This window comes from Artemia sp. Qi Xiang Cuo, chromosome 3 (assembly GCF_049724085.1).
Source record: "Artemia sp. Qi Xiang Cuo chromosome 3, ASM4972408v1, whole genome shotgun sequence".
Classification (NCBI taxonomy): Eukaryota; Metazoa; Arthropoda; class Branchiopoda; order Anostraca; family Artemiidae; genus Artemia; species Artemia sp. Qi Xiang Cuo.
In genome coordinates, this window is record NC_142796.1 from 59,284,312 (window position 1) to 59,308,643 (window position 24,332).

The 24,332-nt window shown below is 36.5% G+C and overlaps 1 protein-coding gene across 6 annotated transcripts in view; it reads right to left on the minus strand.

Moving 5' to 3' along the window:
* LOC148954345 (uncharacterized) overlaps positions 1 to 24,332 on the minus strand; it is a 361,915-nt gene that overhangs the window by 244,120 nt on the left and 93,463 nt on the right. For all 6 annotated transcript variants that reach the window (XR_016141509.1, XM_089086288.1, XM_089086287.1 and 3 more), the window contains exon 4: positions 2,106 to 2,336. Coding sequence is in view for 5 of the 6 variants with exons in the window: in XM_089086288.1 (XP_088942414.1) it covers positions 2,106 to 2,336 (231 nt within the window). In the remaining variant the exon portion in view is untranslated. The remainder of the gene's footprint in view (positions 1 to 2,105; positions 2,337 to 24,332) is intronic.

A 24,332-nucleotide genomic window follows, 5' to 3' on the forward strand; every position in this document is an offset into this window, starting at 1 on the left:
TTTTTGGTACCCCCCCCCGAAAAAATACCCCCCATGGTCAGCATCATCGCCAAATTAGATTTTGAAAAAAAATAACGTTAAAAAAATGATATTAGATATTATTTTAAAAACCTCTTTAATGTTTCGAAGCACTGTTCAATCCAAGCATAATCTATCATCGAAGTCAATTTCAATATCGAATGCATATACAGTCAGTCTATTATTTAACATTTTCATTAAAGTTTTGCATATGACAAACTAATTCCTGAAAGAACATTTAAAAATTATGGATGATTGATGAAAGTAATGAAATTAGATGAGTTAGGTTGTACGCGGGGAATGTTAAGTCCATCATACACGAGATGTGTCGACAGGCTATCTGTCAAATTTGACACCGTTTCTCTACTTTCATATGGAGTTTGGTAATCAAATATTCAATTTCTTGAAACTACCCGCATAGCCATTCCAAGTTGGCAGACAAGGTTCAGATTTTTTTTGCCTATGACCCCCGCACCCTCCAAAATCATTTAAGTTCGTTCTTAACTTCTCAAGTTTTCCATACTATTTTCGAGGTTGAATATCTTAAATATGTTAGCGCGTCGATACAAGTGATTAAATATAGATTTGAGATACTATACTAAAGAAAGGGGACATTATTTCACGAAAAAAAAAGATAGCAAGATGTGTGCTAAGAATATTGACATCTGTCAATATTCTTAATTTGAAAAGGTATTTTCAAACATTCCCATGGCTTCAAAAGACAGAAAAGACCAAACATTAGCCCTCCCTCCTGTCGCCTATAAAAATTTTAACGAAATTTTTATTTATTAACCAAAATAATTCTCAAATTATTAATTAATCAATGATTTTTTTAATTACCTTTTAATTTATTATTCAAATTATTCAATTATTATCAATTATGTTAGTTTATTTATTTTAATTGTTATTATTTAATTATTTTTATTTATCAGCTGCACCCTCTACTTTATTAACAAAATTCCAAAAATTACAAAATAATTATAACCGTTAGATTATTTGTTTGAAATTTTGCGCCCCTAAAATTTTTGACCTATAAAAAAAGGACTAGAACTCTCAATTTCTGATTGAATGAACATCCTCCGAAGTTTCTACGACCATAAGACGGGGATGGGATGAAGAAGGGGCAGTCCCCCTCCTATACGGAATAAATTCTGCCGATTTTGGGGTTTAACGTTACTCTTTACTTTCATAATGACAGCGTAGACCAGAAATATTCCCAGAAATCAAGAATTAATTATCAAGATGCACAATGCTAAATTTTTTATCCTATTTTATAATGAGCTGAAATTAAGCGTCATTAAGTACGCTGAAACGGAACAGAGCGGAACTTAAGGCGAGAATGTACTTAGTGTAGGGCCCAAGGACCCTCCACTCCCCAAAATCTTAGATTTCTCCAAATTTCTGGCATTTTTATTGAAATTATGAAATAATATTTATTTTTTCTTCATTGCCCTGCAAAAATAAAGTCCAGCGTACGTGTCTTACTTGAGAGTCATTCTTTCGGTCTTTAGTTATGAATCAACTCTATTTTCATCCAAGCTCGAATTCGAGCGTTATTTCGACATGAACAGCAATCTACATCAAGTAAAGAGGTGTCTTTAAATATGAAAAAATTGTAAGATTTCATGGAGGCTCCCAAATTCTTTTTGCTATTTTGGAACCCTCGAATCAAGAATTGTTTCAAGGGATGCACTTTTTCAGCGAAAAGAAATTTATTTATTAGGTTGATTCTAAGTATATACTATACTTTTCGAAAATTGAGGAAACACCTTCAAAAAGGAATTTTACTTTGACGAACATAAACCTTTTCAACATATCTGGAAACTGTGGAACAGCGGTTAAAAGCTACCATATACAACAATACGAGACTTGTTATTATTCCTGAGAAGGCTGGTCATAAGTTCATGTTAATTTATTTTTGTTTTTTAGGGGTTATTATACCAATCCAGAGATCTTTGGCTCTCAGAAGAGGACTCGTTCGCATGGAAGTTTAAAGCTTAGTGCCCTTTTTAAAATATGGTCAGGTCCTAGCCCTTTACAAATGGTATCACTAATGAAAAAAACAGTAGAAAAGAAATAGGGTTTACCAGTCTTTCAAGAAGATCAAGGTCATCAATAGCATCAAAATTTTTCCTTTCACCCTGAGTCTTCGACACGTCTTGTCGTTTTACCTCTTTTTTCATACTTTCGTCACGAGACGACCTTCTTGAATTGTCTTTCGATTTTGATTTTCGGTTCGGGTCGTCAGCTTTTGGAGTAGATTCTCTTGAGCGGCCAGGGGAAAGTATTTCCCCAGAATGACGTTGTGTGTTATATAACTGGAACAAAAATGTGGTGAGAAGGTATTTTATTTCTTCTAATTCTTCTTTTTGTACTTTTGGAGGCTAGGGGTGCAGTTATCACAGCAGGATAAAAATTAGTAACATTTTTCATTGTTCCTCAAAAAATCGAAATCGCATTTGGAATCAGTTTTTTCTTTCTTTTTTTACCAGATGCAGATTATAATCGTGTAAGGCGAATTGATCTTATAAGTTACATTTTTTTTTTTTTTACAACATAACTATTTATTTTGATTAGGCACCGAAAGGGGGATCGTCAGTATGGGTCCAAAGCATCTGCCAACCGTTCTTAACACACTGGCCCAATCTCCTTGCTTTCCTTTTATATATTCTCCGTAACCTGACAAGATGGAACACATTTATGCTCAACTATAAATGACTGATTTTGGACTTGACCCACCTAAGCTGAATTCTGAGGGGGTGTCCAATCTCCGCCAACAGGTGTAAGGTTTTTTTTTTCTTAGCGTCACTTGTTCTCCAATACGTGGCTCCCTTTCACTATAAAACCCTTCATAGCGTCATGAATTGCACGCTTCACGTCAATGTGCTGCATAGTTCCGTTACATGAGGTACGCATCAAATGTTGCACGTGATTCGGAAAGTGTGGAATTGTACGAAATTCGCAATTCTGTATTGAAACGCATGTGTGGATGATATCCTACATTGATGCAGCTAATAAAATTTTTCATTTTCTCTTGACATTTACTTCGGAGTGATGCAGAAATCTAAGAGGGGATGGAGGCGTAGGGGTCTAGTCCACAAACACTCCAAGTAAACTAATTTTTCAAAGAAGAATAGAAATAAAGGAAAATAAGGACTAAAAATGATGTGTGTAGCTGTACCCCGTTCAACTCAACCCATTTAAATGAACTGAACCTCTGTTTAGCTCAGCCCCATTCCACTCAAGCACCATCCAGTTCAACCTCATTTAACTCAGCTCTCATATAACTCAGCCCACGTGCAATTCAACCCTCATTTAATATAATCCCATTTAACTCAACTTTCATTCAATTCAACCACCATATATATATATATACATATATATATATATATATATATATATATATATATATATATATATATATATATATATATATATATATATATATATATATATATATATATATATATATATATATATATATATATATATATATATATATCATAGGCAGCACAATAGCGCTGCCAAAGTAAAAAACGATGTTGGCACAATGTATTATTTTTTTTTTTTGTTTCCATACACGGGCACTTCGTATCGAAGGAGCGGTCGTAGAAACTTCGATGAGGGCTCATTCGATTACAAATGAGAGTGGCTAGTGCCCTTTTTAATAGTCGAAAGTGATTCGAGGGCAACTGGCCCCCCCCCCCCCGCTCATCATTCCCCCAAACACATCCAATCAAAATTTTGAGCTAGCCATTTTGTTCAGCGTAGTTGATTTCCAGATAGAAAATATGTTTTCTATGAGGAAACTCCCCCAAAACCCTTTGGGCAAGGGTTTCAAGTTATGCCCTGAGGGCATATAAGAACGATTTTGGCACAATGTATTTTTTATTAATTTTTATTACTTTAGAGCAAGGCACTTCGTTTCGAAGAAGTTGTTGTAGAAACCTCAAAAGTGCTCATTCAATTGGAAATTGGAGTGGCTTGTGCCCTTTATCTGGATTATTTTGATGGACTTTGTTTTAAGGAGCACAGGAAAGGCAATGGGAGACCACGAAATCAAATGGGGAGGAAAAAGTCTCCTGGACTTGGATTATGCTGATGATTTAAGCATCCTAGATGAAAGTGTGAGCAAATTAAATGAAGTTTTAGAGGTTTTGCGAGTTCAGGGTGCTAGAATTGGTTTGAAAATTAATGTTAGGAAGACTAAGTCACTAAGGCTAGGAATAAGTGAAGATGAAAAGGTGACTTTGGGTAATGAAAAAATTGATCAGGTGGGCAGCTTCACTCACCTTGGTAGTATTATTAGTAAAGATGGCGGGAGCAGGGAAGATGTTAAAAGTAGAATAGCCAAGGCTCAGGGTGTTTTTTCATAGTTAAAAAAAGTCTGGAAGAATAGGAAGGTAAGTCTGCAAACCAAGATTAGAATATTGGAAGCTGCAGTGATGACAGTGGTCAAATATGGCTCCGAATCATGGGTACTCAAAAAGACATATGAAGACTGGCTTGATGTTTTTAAGAGAGAATACATACGGATTATTATGGGTACCTGGCTGACTGACCGAATTTCAAACAGCAAGCTGCGCAAAAAATGAGATTCAATACCACTTTCTAGGGGTATAATGAAAGAAAGGTTGAGGTGGTTAGGGCACGTTGTGCGAATGAAGGATGACAGATTGCCGAAGGCTGCTCTTTTCGGCCAACCATCTAGGGCTAAACGGAAAGCAGGTCGTCCCCGTCTGGGGTGGGAGGACGTCATAAAGAAAGATTTAAAGGAAATGGGAACTTCGTGGGTGGGTGTAAAAAGGGAGGCTTTGAACAGATTGGGGTGGAGGAGGATGGTGCGTAGCTGTGTTGGTCTCAGGCGGCTTGGTGCTGCGGTGAGTTGTTAGTAGTAGTAGTAGTAGTTAACAGTCGAAAGTGATTGGAGGGCAACTAGCCCCCCCACGCCCCCCATTTCCACAAACAAAACCAATCAAAATTTTGAGATAGCCATTTTGTTCCATGCAGTTTAAAGTTCATGAAATTATACCTTTGGGCAGGTCTTCAGGGCAAGGGTTATAAGTTCTGGCCTGGGGGCATATAAGTTTTTATTGAAATCTTTGTCGTAGAAACTTGAAAAAGGGCTCATTCGATTGGCAATTCAAAGGTCTAGTGCCCTTTTTAGTAGTCGAAAGCGATTTGATGGCAACTGAGCCCCCTCTCTCGCACACCTTTACCCCAAACACATCCAATCAGAATTTTTAAACAACCATTTTGTTCAGCGTTGTTGATTTCCAGATAGAAGTTATGTTTTTGAGGAGGTCACTCCCCCACAGCCCTCAGGGCAAGGGTTGTAAGTTATGGCCTGGGGGCATATAAAGCTTTTATAGAACGCGTTGTCGTAGAAACTTCAAAAAGGACTCATTCGACAGGAAATTGAAATCGCTAGTACCCTTTTTAATAGTCGAAAGTGATTGGAAAGGCAACTAACATCCCTTCAACACCTACCATTTCCCCAAACACATCCGATCAAAATTTTTAGAGAGCCATTTTTTTCCACGAATTTTAACTTTCGGGAATTATACCTTGAATAGGACACTCCCCCCCCCACGGTCTTCAGGGCAAGGGGTATAAGTTATGCCCGGGGGGCTAAGATGGTTTCTATTGAAATCATTGTCATAGAAAATTGAAAAAGAGCTCATTTGATTTGAAATTCAAAGGGCTAATGCCCTTTTTAATAGTCGAAATGTATTTGAGGCCAACAAACCCCCCTCTCACGCCCCCTTTTTCCCCAAACACATTCAATGAAAATTTTTAGATAGCCATTTTATTCAACGAAGTTGAAAGTTTTGGAAATTAGGTCTTTCAGGATGACAACCCATCCCCCCCACAACCCTCAGGGCAAGGGTTGTAAGTTATGCCCTGGGAGCATGTATGGTTTTTATAGAAAGCAATGTTGTAAAAACATCAAAAACGACTCATTTAATTTAAAATTGAAAGGGCTAGTGCCCTATTAATAGTCAAAAGTGATTGAAGGGCAAGTAACCGGCCTCTCACGCCCACCATTTCCCCAAATACATCCAATTGAAATTTTGAGATATCCATTTTGTTCAACGTAGTCAAAAGTTCTTATAATTAGGACTTTTAGGATGATAACCCCCTCAGAGCCCTCAGGGCAAGGGTTGTAATTTATGCCCTGGGGGCATACAAGGTTTATATAGAAAGTTGTTGTAAAACCTTCAGAAAGGGCTCATTTGTTTGGAAATTGAAATTGCCCTTTTTAATAGTCGAAAGTGAGCGGAGAGTAATTGACCCCCCTCTCACGCCCACCATTTCCCCAAACACATTCAATCAAAGTTTAGAGATAGCCATTTTGTTCAACGTAGTTGAAAGTTCTGGAAATTATGTGTTTAAGGATGACAAACCCCCCAGAGCCCCCAGGGCAAAGGTTGTAAGTTATGCCCCAGGGGCATATAAGGTTTTTATAGACAGAGTTGTCGTAAAAACTTCAAAAGGGGCTCATTCAATTGGGAATTAAGAGGGCTAGTGCCCTTTTTAATAGTCGAAAGTGATTGGAGGGCAACTAACCACCCTCTCACGCGCACCGTTCCCCCAAACACATCCAATCAAAATTTTCAATAGCCATTTTTTTGCAACGTAGTAGAAAGTTCTGGAAATTAGGTCTTTGAGGATGACAACCCCCCCCCCAGCCCTCAGGGCAAGGGTTGTAAGTTATGCCCTGGGCGCATATAAGGTTTTTATTGAAAGTGTTGTCATAGAAACTTCAAAAGGGCTCATTTGATTGAAAATTAAAAGGGCTAGTGCCTTTTTTAAAAGTTGAAAGTTATGGGAGAGCGACTAACGCCCCTCTCACGTCCACCATTTTCCCAAACACATCCAATCAAAATTTTGAGATAGTCATTTTGTTTAACGTAGTTGAAAGTTCTGGAAATTATGTCTTAGAGGATGACAACCACCCTTACAGCCCTTAGGGTAAGGGTTGTGATTTATGCCTTTGGGGTTTATAGAAAGCGTTATCGTAGAAACTCAAACAGGAGTAGTATCGTATCAATTACCGCGAATTACACATACAATTACACATGAATTGCGCAAGAAAAACCCATGGTTGTGTCATTAAACTCACGCGTGAACATTCTAAAAGTTGGCAAGGTTTTTGTTTTTGATAAGAATTGCATAATGAATGTATCGTTTGACGTAGACAATTTTAATGAGCCAATCAGAGGTTGTTCAATATACGATAACTTGATTTGTGGTTGGGGTTTGAATATAGGGAATGGTTTTCACTACAATTAATATTAGTAAGAGAATTGAATTCAGAGAGAATAGTTTATTTGAGAGGATATTAGTAAAGAAAAAAGAAGACTTGCATTTATATTATTGGAGATCAATGTTGGAGCTGACAGTAGTAGTAACGATAAAAGAGTGGCCAATGTGGCTGTTGACAATACCTTTAATAGGACAGTATATATGCTCAAGATGTGATATCATTAAGCAAGTATAAGCAGGAGGAGCAACTATGTTTTGCTGGAAAAGTGAATATTCTCCAAATAAATAAACTTTGGTCAGCATTAGATGTACTATCGAAATATATTGATGAGTACAAAATGCATCAGTGAATATTATTATTGTAATTATGTTCAATAAAATTGTTTCTAAATCAAAAGTATTTTTCTTTCTAAGGTAGATTGGCGTATAATTTCTAGAGTACAAAAAAAATTCTGGTTAGTCTGTACTTGGTTGTGAGAGTGTTAGGACTAAAAAATGGTTAGATTTGAGAAAGAGCGAATCATGAGGAATCTAGTGTTTTTGGAAAGACATTTGTTTCTAGATGAGATTTTCTAGAGTTGTCTATTCAAAGGAAGATACTTTCTCGGGGAATGCTTGTCGATATAATTTAAACTGATTCTCCATCATTAGACTATTGTATGAAGCTTTTACGCCCTGGTTGAAATGCATTTACATAATTTATTGATACATTGATCGCGACACGGCAAAATGAAATTGTGTATATGCTTTTAAACATTAGTTTAGAAATTTTAGATTTTTTTTTCATGAGAAAGACGGTGCTCAAGGATGATTTACTCCTCTCTCTATCTCAGACAATTTTTGTTGTTGCTAGCTCAGTTTCATTGTGGCAGTGAGAGTGTCAACACATGAAAAAATGTTCCATACATGTCCACTATGTATGTACACACTGGGCAGCTGGTCATCATGTGAGAATTGCACAATGATTGATGAGTATGATGAAAAGTGTAGATTATGCAACCCATGTAAATCACATAGAGGATATGCTGTACAAATTAAAGCTTGTAATTCCTGTCTTGAAGAGGTGTGTGACTCTCATCCTTGAGGCCACCTATACTCCAATTGCCATTATGATAAATGTAATCAGTGGAAGAATACATATCCCGGTATGATTGGAAAGAATCCTAAGCGTGATTTTAGTTTATTGCTACGAGATTGGTGTCGTCGTGGTTTTAGATTGTTCTGGGAGGAGGAGCCGGGTCACCCATTCAACTGTTGGAACAGCAAAAGAATATGGTTTCTACGTCATCGTTGTGAAGACAATGGGTCTTATGATTATAATCCCACTGATTTTTATTTGGCGGTGACGGAATGTGATTCGACACTTGAGGACACTGTTTGTGAAATTACTTCAAATAAGCAAATTGAAACATGTGAATTCTATAGAATGAATGAGAATAGTATCATTTACTAGACAAAGAGATATGACAAGAATGAAGCCACAATCTACTTTAGAAAATGTGACCCTGACATGGCACTACATCAGGATCAGTACACTGTAAATTCAGATAATCTACCTGCACTAGCTGTTGTCGACAAATAGCTATACCAAGTAGAAGATGAAATCTAAAGAGTAGAAAAGTCGTATTATCATGTATATAAATTTTTATTAATAAACAATTTCACATACATTTTTAGAACATTTTATTCGTAGGGCACTAAAATCAATATTAAATACGCTTCTAAGTATATTTTCCACTAGAAAGACGTTGAATCGAGTTAAATCAATATATATATTGAGAAACTGCTTGTAGGTATAGCCACGACATTTGAACATGAAAAAGAGTAGTCCATGAAACCTACGTGTCTTAGTCGTTAAATCTTGTGCTCGTAGATGATTTTTAATACTAGTTTTCCCAATTGTTTCAATGAAGTTGCTGCTGTATGACATGTAGAATTTACACGAAAGGCCTAAAGGATAGAAACATTAAATATTCTTCAATGTTTGAAAGATATATAGCCAATGGCCGGTTTTCAAAGTCGATGGACTGCTATTAATAATGATTAGGGTATTTTTAACACTTGGAATTTTCTTAATGTGGTCTAAAGGCATACGGTAGGACTTGTATTGAGACATATATGAGTCCATACTAAATGCATCGGTTATTTGGTACGAGTTTAGGGTGCAAGGTCTAGCAGGGCACTGCCACTAAGTGGGTTTTCCCAATAGGCTTCAAACTGACCTTGTGGCATTAGCGTTATAGTCTCAGTCAAAGCATCGGCAAATGTACACTCTAAACTTAGAGTCCCTCTTCGTACTTTGCTCATATCCTGGGTCCCTGAAAAGTCCAAAACAATTACCCCATGATTTTTGAAAATATTCAATCGGTTATTCCATTTTCAAATAGTTGTGAGTCATTGTCTAGGGATTGTATGGTCAGCTCATACAGAGTTCTATATGATTTTTTGTCAATAGATAGATTGTAAAGTGGAATACCATTCACTTTACAGACAAGGCTAGATAGACCGAAAATAATAAAATAATGAGGGGACTTAGTCCAGGATCCAATGACACTGCCACTTTTTACAAAGGCCAAAGCCAATTTTGATTGAATTTTTCTATTGATAAATGTTGAATCGCTATAGCTACGAGAGCCTGTGGCAATGTGACGTTGATTGGTGATCGTATGGGGGAAAAGAAGTTTAATGTTGTTTCCATTGGCTCTTAGCTTTTCCACTGTCAATGCAACAGAGCTCATATCCTGTTGTTTTCGGACGTGGAGAATTGCCGATGTGATAATGACATTTGCATCGGGTGCTGCAGGAAGTGTTTTTCTCAAAATGAAATTCGATGGGGCCATCTGTAACTTTATGTCAATCTTGACATTGGGGGGTAGCCATTGGGATATATTGAATATCTCATGATTTAATTTTCCAACCAGATGATATTCTTGGGTCACTGCAGTAGTCAACTCGCCGTCAGTATCAACGCCTGTTCGATATTCATAGCCCAATGATTGTCCTCTCAACTCCTTGTATGCCTTTGGTGTCATCATCATAAATTTTATGTAACTTGCATAGTTGGATAAATTATTGCTAGTGCTCACCAATTTTCTATTAATAAATACATTAATTGGCTTCACTAGATTGTGTAGAGTAAAATTCTCATTGGATAGACCATCGCCCGCTTTTGGAGTGTATTAACTAACATTTTAATCCCCGCAACATTTAAATCAATAAATGTTGATGACAAATCAATGAAACAGTCTTCATTGGAAAATATTTGGAAATGTATTTAGCATGAGAAGGTCGGTTGGGGATGAAATTATTCATAGTCGCCATACTTGACACTAACTTAAACATTTCCAGTATTGAATAGATTCACTGAAAAAAAAATTAACAGATATGCCTTCGGATGGTGGAAATAACTTGTTTCAGGAAAAAAAGCCGTCTTTTGATCTTAACTTCATATTATTCTGTTTCGTCCGCTTATAGGTCTTCGGTGTTTCATTCTTTAAAGTTCTTCGTGATGTCCTTTGATTCCCGACTGGGTTAAGACTGATGAGTCAATGACGCACACGTCTACTTTTCAGCCCCTCCCCATTTTTTCAAGATTTTAGTTGCTCACCAACGGTTCTTGCTGAAGATGTAACATTTTCATTAACAATCCTTGAAATTCTTGCCCGACCCCCAGTCCTTTATTCTGGACGCAGCAAAATTCGATGCAGCAGGAAAAATATATTTTCTGGCAAGTGGTAGTTCAGAACGAAATAATTTAGCAAACCAGCTTTAAAGACAAAAGCCAGACATTGTAGTACATGAATTATAACAGCCCCATCTAATACCTTTTTTACTTGGACTCGAAACAGCAACAGTTCACCTTATAACGGGACAGAAGCATGGAATACATATATTGTTCATTTTAGGTGATTTTTCAGTCGCTGACAATGGATTGAAAATGATTTGTAATCACTGCTAAGCCTTTTTTTACGGCTAGAGGATCACCCAATTCACTTCTTAGTGTTAACTGACAGAGTTCCAAATATGAAGTGTTTATAGGAACATACTGAAAATTCCTTATATTATAGTGATGAACAAGTTCATGAGATGTTTTTCGTTCAAGAACACATAGGAGAGAGACATTTGAATTACTAACTCTCGATGTTTCCGCAAAGAATGCATAGAGTAATATTCAAGAGTCCGAGGCCAGACCAGGTGAATAATCAGCAGAAATTACTTGATCAATCACGTGAGCGGTTCCAGTATTTTTCCCATTGATATTATTCTGTTTAAAGCCAAGAACATCTCTTAGATCATCATTGAGAATAATTATTTCAGTGTCAACAAGAGAGGCAATGTCTATTCTATTATGTTCCAATGAATAATTAAAATGGAATTTACCATTCCCACGATATGAGATTTTTCTACTGATTGTACGACACAAATCTGTCATATTATCGTATTAAATATATTTCAATTTGGCATGTGGATATTTGCTATATTTAAGTGTTTCAACCCATTCATAGTCGACAAAGATTGCACAATAGAATGGTATAGCTTTTATATAATGAATACTATTCCTTCTTAGGATGTCATAGATATTTTTGAGAATGCAGTTGACAAGAGCCACTTCATAGGCACCGTCAAATATGATGGCGTGGGAGATTTTTGTCCAAAATTCATTTGTTGTATTCAAATCGCTGTAAAGAGGATTGGAAGCATTGGACATGAAAGCTACATAAAAATCATTTGGCATTTTTAGTATATTAAACGCTGATCCAGGACTCAAACCCAGAGCTGTATCCGAGACACCGAGCAAGTAACTGTTTCCTACCCCTGCGAGTGCGTGTCTTTAATTTCTTTTCAGTTTGATAGCTTTCGCTACTATTTTTAACTTTTTGCAGTTCATAGTCATAAAAACTACCGAGAATCTTTTAATCCTTGCTATCACGCAAACGATAAGTTATGGGTTTAGTGTCTAGGGTTTTTATCACTTTAAAAAGTTCTTTGGGCCACAAGTAATTCCCCTTTTCAAAAACATTAGTTGTTATATTAATTCGAAAATTATCACCAACATTGAATTTATTTTTCTTCTTGACAACCTTTGCATTCGAATATTGTTTAAGAAAGGTGGCAATTGTATCATAATCAGAATGATGAACTTCGGGTGGTGTTGAGTTGGACAATGATCAATGATGTCATTGATTATAAATCAACATGATGTTGTCTAAATCAAGAGTAAAAGTCAGTGTATCTTTCAATTTGCATTATTTTGAAATTAAACTACGAATATTTTTTATTAATCATTTAAGCGATTTAGCCATTACAGGAATACGATTATGGTAGAACAGTGAACTATATTTCAGTAGCACTTTTGCAACATGGCGATTAACAAATTCACTACCGCGATCCATTTGAATTTTTTTTATACGAATCCTGTTCGATAACACTTTCAATGGCCTCAGTAACTTCAATGCATCTCTTTGATTGCAATAGAATTGCATATGCATAACAACTATAAACACTGATTGCAAGAAGAATGAACTTGTATGGTGTATTTTGACGTTGTTGAATCTCACATAGAGTCAAGAGATCTGCTTGCATTATATGCAATGGGTAAAAGGCTTTAGTTTTTCGATATTGATTGGCATGAAGTCTATGATTTCTATGCAGAGTGTAATTTGATTCATTTTGTAGATAGTCTTGTACACTTCTAGTGTGAACACCATTGACTTTCGAAAGAGTGGAGGGTGACCTTAGATTTACCATTTCACCAATATCTTCAAAGGGACCATTCAGAACATCAACCATTTTGAGCGTAAACACGTTGTGTAACTTCTACTACCGTTGTGTAGACTGGTTGGCGATGATGAGTTGATACATGTTTGCTAGTCACTCGTCACTATCATAAAGTTTTTTCAGCGATGGTTGCGATTATTTTCCGAGAATGATTTCAAATCTTCTTCTTCTTCTTCTTCTTCATGTTCATGTTTTTTTGTTGTTGATAATGAGGATGATGATGAATATTCATATAATTTTTTTAAAAATCTTCTGTTGATATTAAGAATGTTGTGGAAGTGTAATTTATTTATAAATCTGTATATATGAGAATCAAATGATAATATTCCTTTACGATTTGTAACCATATCAAGGATTAAATCAAGCAGATTATAGCTCTTGTCCTGAATTATAATCCCTTTCCCGTCGCTCTCAACTTGAATATGATCTTGACCAGTTTCCATGAGAAAAGTGAGAAGTTATGTTCTTTGTTCACGATATAAGTGAGGTATTAGATTTCCAATTTACAAGACAATCGAATCCAAGTCCTCCTTCTATAATTGTGTTCAAGCAGCAGCAGCAGAATCCTGAGGAGATGATTCTTTTTTGTGATCAATACCAGCAGCAGCAGCAGTGACCTTCACACGATAGGGCTTATGTTTGTCCACTCGGCGAAGTGCATCTTGAAGTAAAAGCAGTTTTTATCATCCTCAATATTCTCATTGTCAATGAATTTACTCAGATTGTTCTCAAAGTGTTCCACGGGTGAGGGAGCGAGTTCTATTGGAGTCAATTTATAGGGTTTTGCCATCTAGAGAAAACTGTTTACAAGTCCTACAATTATTGGTAGTAAAAGTGTGAAAAAGCCACCGCCCACCTGTAGAAGTCTTCTCCTTCTAGATTGAGTTCCGTCGTATGTCGAGGCCAAATTTCGTACACTGAAGCAATGTTGCTTTTTCCTCTTCTAATTTTCTTCCTGTAGTTGGAAAACGACAACGATAACTTACAAACACAGTTCAGATATTAGATTAATGAAATCATTGTCAAAACCATGGTTTATTACAGCTTTTCTAAGTAGGGGCTTTGAAGTACTTATAACTGAAAATAGATGTCTATTTTCATGTAGTTCCTTCAGTGTCATGATACCAACTAATAGGTCTTTTTAATGTTCACAGGGAAATATACTATAATTTTATTTGCGAAGTTATTTGTGACTACACGTAGATCCTAGTATTTATTTTTACTATGATCCAATAGGATAAAGCCGCATTTTTTTTTTGATTACTGTCTGTTCGATGAAAGAAGAATTTTATAAGCTCCCGGGTAGATTTGGTTTTTGTTTGTTATTAACGTGCGGGAAGCAGAAACAACTCTGTTTATGATATAGTAGGTAAAGTTCAAAGAAAGTGTTTACATACCTTTGTTCTGACGAAAGAGATTGTGTAGAACCCGAGTAGCAGAAATCTGTTCATGATAAGAGTAAACAGTGAACATTTGTAGAGTTTCCTGGGACCACTGTTCAATATAGATTCTTTCAGACCTTAAATAATCAGCCAAGACTTTGGTTCGATAATGGTGAAAACATCAAGCCCCGGTTTGATTTGTATAAGAACAAATCCCATCGTGGCAATTGCTTTTTTTTTATCGTATGACTCATGCTAAACACTGTAACAATAGTAGAAGTTTTTCGGCTTTTCCACTAACATTTTATCGCAATTTTTAATTATTTTAGTTAAGAGTGTTGTTTTTCCTGACATTGACGGCCCACAGAGAAACAATCTGAATGGTGTTTTAAATTGATACATGTTCCCTTCAAAAGTTCAACTAGACAACTAACTGTAGACTATAGGTGTCTAATGACTAAATAATTTCCCTACTACTACTACTCCGTTCAAGAAGAAGAAGAAGAAGAAGACGAATAAAGAATCATATTTTCTTTTATTATATGCATAAAAAAGTAACAATACTTAAAAAATATTACATTGAACATTAAAGTACATTAAACATGAAAAAATACACTTTTTTAAAATTTATTTATCATAAAAAATACAACATTTACATAGCCACAGAGAAAAAAAACACTTAAATAAATACTTTTTTTATTTATAGAAAAATACAACATTTATTAGAATAAAGCACTTGAAATAATATCACTTTTATTTACAGCATTTTAAATTTTGGGATCCCCCCTCCCCCCCTCCGGGGGCAGCCGCTGCGGCGGCTGGGGGGCCCGCTGCGGCGGGCCGGGGCGCGCCGGGCACCGGTAAGTGGGGGGCCCGCGGCGGTGGGTCCGGGCCGGTGCTGGCATTGAATAGTTGAAATTGCTCTCCCTTGAACACACACATATTGAAAAGTGTTTGTGGTGAAGGAAACAAGAATTAAAAAGAATTAAAAAACACACAATTAACCAAAAAACTCTCCCACCCAGTTTATACTTTTTTTAAAAGGAATTTAAGGTAAAATTTTTCCGACCGTGTTGTGTTATTTAATCTTCGAAATAAAAAAGGGGTTAAATTAAATAATTCACGTGTGGTATTTCCCTAACACCATACACAAGTAAATATACGTTTTACGATATGGCAGACAAGGCGTTTTTCTCAACTCTAACTGTGTAGTTTTTAAATTGTAAAGAATGAATCGCCATGACTTTCGCCCTTGGCACTAAACTACGTTTCACATAGTTTCTATACACACTCATGTCGAAATTATTTTTTACAAAGTGTGTAGGTACCCCCTTGCAAACTTGTTTTATGTCTTTGTTGTGCGTTTCCAAACGGTATACCTTCGGACAATGAAAAATACCACTAGATATGAGATCGTTACCCATTTTAGATTTTAGCATTAACAACTTATTTGGGGCTTGGTCTTTTACTTGTTCTGGGTTGAGAGATTCGTCCCAATTACTGTAGTCCAATTGTGAGCTAGTTTACTCGCCATTTTCAAAATTATTCAATAGATATTCAGTTTTGACTTTTAACAGGAGGTGAATCAGTGTCCCCGTAATACACTTGAACTTGTCCCTCAATCGGCCACTGTACCTTGCATACATTATAATAAAATGACAACCTGAGTTTCTTGGATATTTCAGTTATTGCACTTCCGCCTGCAATATTTTTATTTAATACAATGCTTCTTTTTTTACGGTGTAGGAGCACCAGATTAGAGTCTTTCATTGTGAACGATGTGAAGTTTGGATCTGCAATGATTCGAGTTCAATCTTTGAGATTGATTAAAATGTAAGATCGACTTGTGTCGTATGTTCTTGTATATTTTACCTAAAGCTGAGTTCAAAATGAGTTTATAGACTTCCTTTTCAACTTTCGTTTTCGCTTGTGAACGATTGCTGAGAAAGGTATCAATAAACGTTTTCATGAAAGGCGCTTGATCAGATCGGAGGGCTCTGTGAGTATTTGTGACCTTGAAACCATTGGCCCCCATCCATTTCAATATCACGTGATGAATAATGATATTCTATATCGGGTTGAGGTCGGCAAATATTTTTTGTTTTGAAAGGACCTAATGTATACTTCTGTCCTCTACTAAAGATAAATTGTAGGGGCTCAGAGAGTCCTTACCAACCGGTCTATTTATGCACGGAAAAACAAAGTCTTTTACCGAGTCATGGATTTCCATGGGTATTTCACCGTCAATTTAAAAAGAACCATCCCTGTGCCCCATTCTCCTCAACACTGGCAATGTCGGGGAAATTCAAAGCACATGGATTGTCAAGCCATTTATAATTGCCACACGGCAAACAGTAGTGAGACATTGCCGATGGGTAAAGAGAATTCATATGCAAAAAAACTGTGTCCGACTTTTCATCGGTGTGCTGTCCACTTGGATCAGTTTTCATGATACGATCCCCGTGAAAAACATACCCACCCCGCATTGATCAATAAACAAAAATAAGCTGATCCAAAACGGTGATAAGACCTATTTCTTCTTTGCTGATTTACGTATCAAGTCCATCACCAAATGAGGAGTGGAAAAATAATAACCTAAATCCAACCCAAATTCCCCATAGATGTTATCCGTATTTTAACACACAATGTCCAGAAGAGTGAGTACGTCACTGGCGAAGTATAGTTTACAATAATCCCACCCATTTTTACATCCGCCCTTTGCCCAAACCCTCTTAGCAAATTCGTAGTCTCTAGTGGTTCACTAACTATAAGTAATAAATTGAAAAAACCTTCAATGTGCGGTAGTCACACCTGATCTATACTCGAGACAGAGATGTAATAATCATATGGATATATACCCTTACACGTTAATAAATTATACAATTCATCATCGGGGCCGCGCTGTTTGAGGAGGGGGAAGCTATCGAAATTATCACTTTTCTGTACCTGAATCAATTGACTTAAAAATATGGGGAAGAAGCTGAAAGAGTCTACAAAACGGATTTTATTCAGGCCAGTTTTACCCTTGTCAACTGTTTTCCACATGAATTCTAGCAGCAGTAGCTTCTCCGATGATTTGGGTATGATATTATATGAAAAAGAACCATCTATCCATGCGTCATTTACAACTCCACCCTTGGCAATGCGGGCCAACGCCGGTAGAATCAAATTTAAGTCGTAATTGGAATTGTGTATAAAACAGGTTCCAAATATGTTTGTCTAACGTTTAAACTGCATGACTGATGTGCTGCTCCTCTAAAGTTACTCCCTACCGACGTAATTTCCTGCAAAAAATGACCATGGTTGAACACGTTCCTCCTCCTACCATTCCCAACCCCATTATCAAATTTTCCCTTGCAAACCCAACACAGCTTACGATTTTAATGACCATAATGTCATCCGGTGAGAGGAGTAGAGGAGAATTTGTGTGGCGAAGGTCCTAAATTGCATTTTTTACTGTTTAGATGAGACTGACAAATTCAAAGCACATGAAGTCTTCACCGTCAGCCAAAATCTCAACTACCTCCAAAAATTGCCCGACATCATCGTAATCTTGGTGTACATGAGCGTAAGAGACTGCAATGACCCTACGCATTTTAGAACAATTTGGATTTAACTAATTCCACACGTGTGTCGGTTTCGCTTCACAGTCCAAAGTGATCTCATGGCTCTACAGGAGTGTGTTTTGGAAATTTTTAAAATGTAAGATTGCTGTATCCCTGCTTACAGTCCCCACAGCTTGGTTTCCATGATGTTTACAGTATTTAATGTGATGCTTTAATTTTAAATCAGAGCGAAATATTGAGAGACATGTTGGACAGCATTAGCATACACCCCCACGCCCCTTTTTACCCTCACATAAAACCCTACTAATATCCGTAATTGGATTGAAATGACCAATTGAATCGGAGTCTGTGGGTGGGGTGTATAGAAGCCACACCCAATATTCTACTGATTCAATTGAAGGAGCCCGCAACAGAAATAAAACACCCTTCTTATTGGATCGCTGAACTTCCTAAAATTCTGTTTCATACTGTAACACTTTGACACCAATCTTTAATGTGCATTAGCCCGCTTAAAAATATCTATTCCTTTTAGTGTCACGGGAAATTGACTATTTAAACAATTAAAATCTACTTTGAGAAACTTTGAACCCTCCCTACCATTAACTGCCATTTTATCAAACTTTTTCCTAGATGCATCTTTTTGAAGAGGCCTGTATGCCGAAATTAAAAATGCATGCTTGAAACACTGCAGCCTCATATCGAAACAGATTCATTGTATCCCCTGACACCCCTCTAAATCTGACTGATATTTTGTAACTGTAGCCCTCTCCCCATGCCCACCTCTTACAATTAAATCCTTTTTAACCCTACATATATTAACATTTAAACTTACAATAAATGAAACCACAGATCCACTACCCCCCTTGTTATAAAGGTCCTACGTGCTTTGAATAATATTAGCCCAATTTATAAAGACCACCCCATACTTTGATAAATTTAGCCAAACTTCCCACATCTCTGTGTGCAAGCATTTTAAATACATTTCATCTAACGTTTCATTAAAAAAAAAAATATTTTTAAGTGCTGTTGATACTTTTAAACTGACCGCCACCCCCCACGCCCCATCGGTTGTTCAAGAATGGCTCGAATCTTATCATTATATGAATGTGAAATGACCGAAGGAACAGTTATTATATCCCCCGACACTAGAGAGTTGAAGGGATCACCAAAATTTGCGCTGTAGACCTTTGTGTGGTGCAAGGCAGAGTTGGATAGAAAAAATCTGGAAGAGGGGATACTGGTGTTGTTGTATTACTACTACTACTAGTACTAGTTGCATCATTAAGCGGAATGGTGGGGGGTGACACAGAATTGTCAATAGCACCACTCCCAGTCTGTTCAATAACACTGGTTGAAGATGGCATGAGGTCCCCTAAGCCTGATAGCACATATTCCAAGGTGTTCGGGGACAACTTATCCAGCCGGGCTATATTGTCCAGTGCTGGAATTTCGTTATAAGGACCCGATTCAGATCCACTAGTAACACCCCTTAAACACTAACGTACAAAACCATCGGCCTATTCTGGGTCCTCAAGCATCTCATTATCACAAGCTAAGTCGTCTACGATAGCAATATTCCCAGGAAAATCATGAAGAAAACACCTATTCCAGTCCATAATCTCTAGAACTAATACAGATTCATCACTGAACTCCGTTGATGGTGATAGAATTGGTCCAGTAAATGCTGATGTCTCATCACCCAATGGTGCTGCCATACCATTAATCAATAGAAAAATGGTTTTATTTTTTATGTGAAATAAGCATTATTTCATAAAGTTGAAAAATCATGTTCATTTTTTTTCTATACCACCCATAAGACTCAATTCCTCCTAGAATTATTTAAACTAAATACTCTTTGCTTAAAGCATTATTTACAGAACAAATCCATAATAAACTAAAAACTGTGTTAGTAAAATAGACACAAACACACAATAAAATAGTGAAAATAATTACATTTTTACTGAATTAGAACTATCTCAATGAATTACCGGCTAGATGTATCACATGCACCGCACACACACACACACACACACACACACACACACACACACACACACACACATAAAACACAAAGTGTTAAGTTATTGAATTTGCAATATAAATTAGAGTGTCTCAGCTTATTATCGAGTAGATCCAGCACCTGCACCGCGCAAACATACACACACATACAAATACACACACACACAAAAAACAATCATTACGCCGTTATTGAATTTGCAATATTAATTATAATATCTCACTGAATTATCGAGTAGACGCGGCGCATGCACCTCACTCACACACACATACACACACACACACACACATACAACAATCATTACAACGTTATTGAACTTGCAACGTTCATTATAGTATCTCAATGAATTATCAAGTAGATGCGGCGCATGCACCGACACACACACACATACATACACACACACACACATACAACAATCATTACGCCGTTATTGAATTTGCAATATTCATTATACTGTCTCCATGAATTATCGAGTAGACGCGGCGCATGCACCACACACACACACATACCCACACACACACACAAACAACAATCATTGCGACGTTATTGAATTTGAAATATTCATTATACTATCTCAATGAATTATCGAGTAGATGCGGCGCATGCACCGCTCACACACACACACACACACAACAATCATTACGTCGTTATTGAATTTGCAATGTTCATTATACTATCTCAATGAATTATAGAGTAGATGCGGCGCTTGCACCGCTCACACACACACACACATACAACAATCATTACGCCGTTACTGAATTAAATATTCATTATACTATCTCAATGAATTATTGAGTAGACGCGGCGCATGCACCGCACACACACACACTCCTTCAAATAGACTTGGGAAAAAGAATCATTAGCGAGAAATAATATTTGAAAACTCACATTCAAATTTGCAGCTTGCATGTCGAGAGCTGTAGGGGCCACATCATTCTCGCATTGCATTGGTCGTGAAGGGCCCGGCAATGCTTGATAGGGGGTCACCCCCCAATCTTGACTAGATGAGACTTATGCATTATGAGAATCTATCTATTCTCTCTTGAATTTTCTGCCAGGTTGCATAGCAGTTTTTGCAGAGTTGACACTGGCTTGAGAGGCTCGTTGTTGGTCAATCGAACTTGTATTGGAGCTGGCATATCTGATGATTGATGGTCTAGCAGCTTGCATCGATGTGATATCAACCCATCTTGGGCTCTTTTCAGAGGGAGGGTAATTGCATGAATACACCTCCTTAAAAAAGAAGAAAATGTAGTAATGAAATAATAAGCCCTCTTTTACAGATAAATTGCCCTCTAAAGTTTATTCTGGTGTTTGTAGCACTCTATGTCTTAGCACTTTAGAAATATTTAAAAAGAAAAGCTTTCAAAGTAAAATTTTGGAAAATTTTGAGTTTGGAGGGAAGGGAGATTTCAAAAACATCTCCCCATAATATAATTTCACCTAAAAAGTCAATTCTCATGTTTCTAGTGGTATAATCGTTATCACTTTCGAAATATTTACAAAGAAAAGCTTTTAAATTGACATTTTTGAAATGTTTGAGTTTTGAGGAAGGGGGACTTCAAAAACATATCACCATACTATAATTTGAGCCAAAAATTCAATTTCGATGTTTTTAGTGCTATAAATACTAGCACTTTATAATGCCTGCTACTTTTTACAAATCAATATTTTTTTGCTCAAATATTCCTTCGCGTACATGAACTAATCATACTGAACAGCCTTTGGGTCCTAGTATGCTACCTAGGCTGGAGTATGCTTTAAACAATTAATTGCTTAATAGATACATCTTTCAAAATTTCACTTTGAAGAATGAAGGTCACAGAAGCAGGTTTCAATTCATGACAATGAACCAAGATATTACCTGCTAAGCTTGAGAAAGCACTAAAAATTTTCTCCTAAAATAACATAGACCAAAATTACCGATGAATAAATTGTTGGTCCCACCTATTTCCCATCCTTAAGTTTAGACTTGAGGTCCGGTTGCCCCCCCTCCATTCATCCTTGAAATTTCAACTTGATATTCTGCTATTATTCTGCTATATTGCAGATATGCTATTTTGGTAACCTTGTACTAGGTTGAGCCTTCAATTTACCTGGCTACTAAGACGTGAATCAATTCTAAATCCCATATGGCTTACAGTGCCAAAAAAAGAAACGTTAAGGTGGATCAGAGATATCCCCTTAGATATCACCCCTGTCACAAAGTTTAAGGCACCTCCCCCCATCCTCCCAATTACTTTTTCTACACTACCTGAAAGTCTTAGCTCCACCCCTATCTTTTTCATAGATATTTCAGATATGTTATTTTGGTAACCTCGGTGCACTATGTCTTTTGCTTTAGCTATACTTTCCTTTTGCCTCTTCCAAACGCTCCCTGAAAGTCTCAACTTGACACCCCAAGTCGGTTCCAAAATATTGCGGATACGAATTTGATAAACTGGCAATACATAGTGCCTTTAGGCGGCTTTAATCACCTTTAATTTGACCCTAAAAAGAATCTATTTGTCAAGGAGACCCTTGCCGCTATCCTTCAACACATGGTATTAATAATTTCAGATAACGCATGTAAAAACCTGTTTGGAAATTGTCACTCATGTTAAGAGGATTAGACACAGATACTTTTAGAGTGGAAACTCTATTTTTGATAATGTGAAAAGCCACAGTTTGAATGAAATAACTAAAACTAAAGAATTATGATCGTAACACAACAATTGAGGAGTGGGTTTTTGTTTTAAATAATAGAAAAAAGCATACTTAGCGTTTTCTATCAAATATACTCATTATATTTTAAGATTTTGTATTGTTGGAGGGGAGGGGGGCTAAGTCCCCCAGAAATTTGAATTTACTGGTAAATGCTTTTTATCTGGAAATAAATTAAAAAATTTAATAAGCTGTACTCACATTGACAATTGACGAATCCATTGTTTTCAAAGTTAATAATATACAGTGTACTATAATCGATGTGTTAAAACATAATGAAAATTGAATTGTAGTGCATGAACATTTTATACAGTTTTTCAAGGACGAATAAAAAACGGATGTTGAGTTACATAATTTCGTGCGTGCTCCCAAAACATGTCTGACCACTTTATATCATACCAGTTCTTTTTTAAGAACATACATGTGAATTCATGATATACATTCTTTGTGCAATTGACAACAAAAATAGAAAAAACCTGTTTGCTTTAAATTATATTATTACGACCAAACTCTCAAAACATGCTTGACTACATTATACATTGCCAAGTTTAAAAAACCTCGACTTTAGTGTGCCAACTTTTAAAATATTCACGCGTGAGTGTAGTGTCTCAGGCATGGCTTTTTCTTGCGCAATTCATGTGTAATTGTATGTGTAATTCGCGGTAATTGATACGATACTACTAACAGGGCTCATTCGATTGGAAATCGAAAGGCCTAGAGCTCTTTTTAATAGTCGAGAGTGATCGGAAGGCTTGACATTTTTATAGTAAAGATCGAGGTGGGTATGAAGTATGATTTTTTGTTGTTGTTGTTGTTTAGACCAGGGGACTTCGTATCGAAGGAGTAGTCGTAGGAACTTCGAAATGGGCTCATTCGATTGAAAATAGAAAGGGCTGATGCCCTTTCTTATAGTCGAAAGTGATTGGAGGGCAACTAATCCCCCTCCTACGCCCACCCTTCCATTTGTTAATGGTAGTTCCCAATAAGGCATCTCAACAGTATCCCAAGAACGGCTGACGGTATTATGTTCAAACTTTCGGGGCTACTTCTGCTCTTAAAATTTAACCAAATCAAAATAGCGTAAGTGTATCCAAGCTATCAAAGAAAGTAAACAGATTATTTTGCAAATGGTATCAAGTTTTCCATTTCAGGTCAAGTAGAGGAGATATAAAACAAAATTAAACACTGCTATTTGTGTCCAGATTTTTAAAAGGGTGTAAGTTGTTAAAAAAATGCTGAAAATTTTTCTCCAGCACACAAATATCAAGCCAAACTATAAAGTCTTAAAAAACGAAAAGATTTAAAGTATTATTTTCTTTTTCCCTGAAAAGACTATAAGCGTAAAACTACCGCAAATCAGCATTGATAAATAAAGGAAACCCAAAACGAACAAAAATTACAATAAATAACCTAGTCAAACTCAAAACGAGCAGAAATTGACATGAGTAGGGTTCTAAACCCCTATGCCTTCCCAAGGCCAGAACATAATTTGTACTTTACTGAAAAAAAAGGAATGTGCATTGTCAGTTTAATATACATATACTGATATTTAGTAATCAAAATTTTAATATTATTTGATTTTTTAAAGTTATCAAAGTA